The 377-nt window shown below is 65.5% G+C and overlaps 1 protein-coding gene across 1 annotated transcript in view; it reads right to left on the bottom strand.

Annotated features, from left to right (window-relative positions):
* The window catches only part of VOLCADRAFT_88016 (uncharacterized protein), a gene marked incomplete at both ends in the record, with an annotated part of 9,758 nt that continues 9,381 nt past the window's right edge, over positions 1–377 (bottom strand). The window contains one exon of the mRNA XM_002947609.1: positions 1–147. Within this exon, the coding sequence (XP_002947655.1) occupies positions 1–147 (147 nt within the window). The remainder of the gene's footprint in view (positions 148–377) is intronic.

Here is a 377-nt window from a genome sequence, read left to right as displayed (position 1 = left end):
TTACGAGGGTTGTAGCTGTAGCTGCTGTAGAGGTTGTGGCGGTTGTGCTACTGCCGGCAGAGCCCCCTGCCGTGCGACGTACTCGGCCACTCTCTCCCTCAAGTCGCCCAAATCGACATGAAGGTTGCGCCGCGCCCGCTTCCAAACCTACATAAGGTCGGGGCAAGCCGGCAGCGGAAAGGATTGCCACCATGTAACCCGGACCCCCCCGGACCCTGAAGGTTGCCACAAACCCCTCCTGTACAGCCCCTTCCCTTCCCCTCCCCTTCCCCTTCCCCCTCCCCTTCCCCCTCCCCCTCCCCTTCCCTCTCCCCCTCCCCTTCCCTCTCCCCCTCCCCTTCCCTCTCCCCCTCCCCCTCCCCTTCCCTCTCCCCCTC

This window comes from Volvox carteri (genome assembly GCF_000143455.1).
Source record: "Volvox carteri f. nagariensis unplaced genomic scaffold VOLCAscaffold_7, whole genome shotgun sequence".
Lineage (NCBI taxonomy): Eukaryota > Viridiplantae > Chlorophyta > Chlorophyceae > Chlamydomonadales > Volvocaceae > Volvox > Volvox carteri.
Note: the sequence above shows the minus strand (reverse complement) of the source record. Positions and strands in the feature narration are given on the sequence as shown.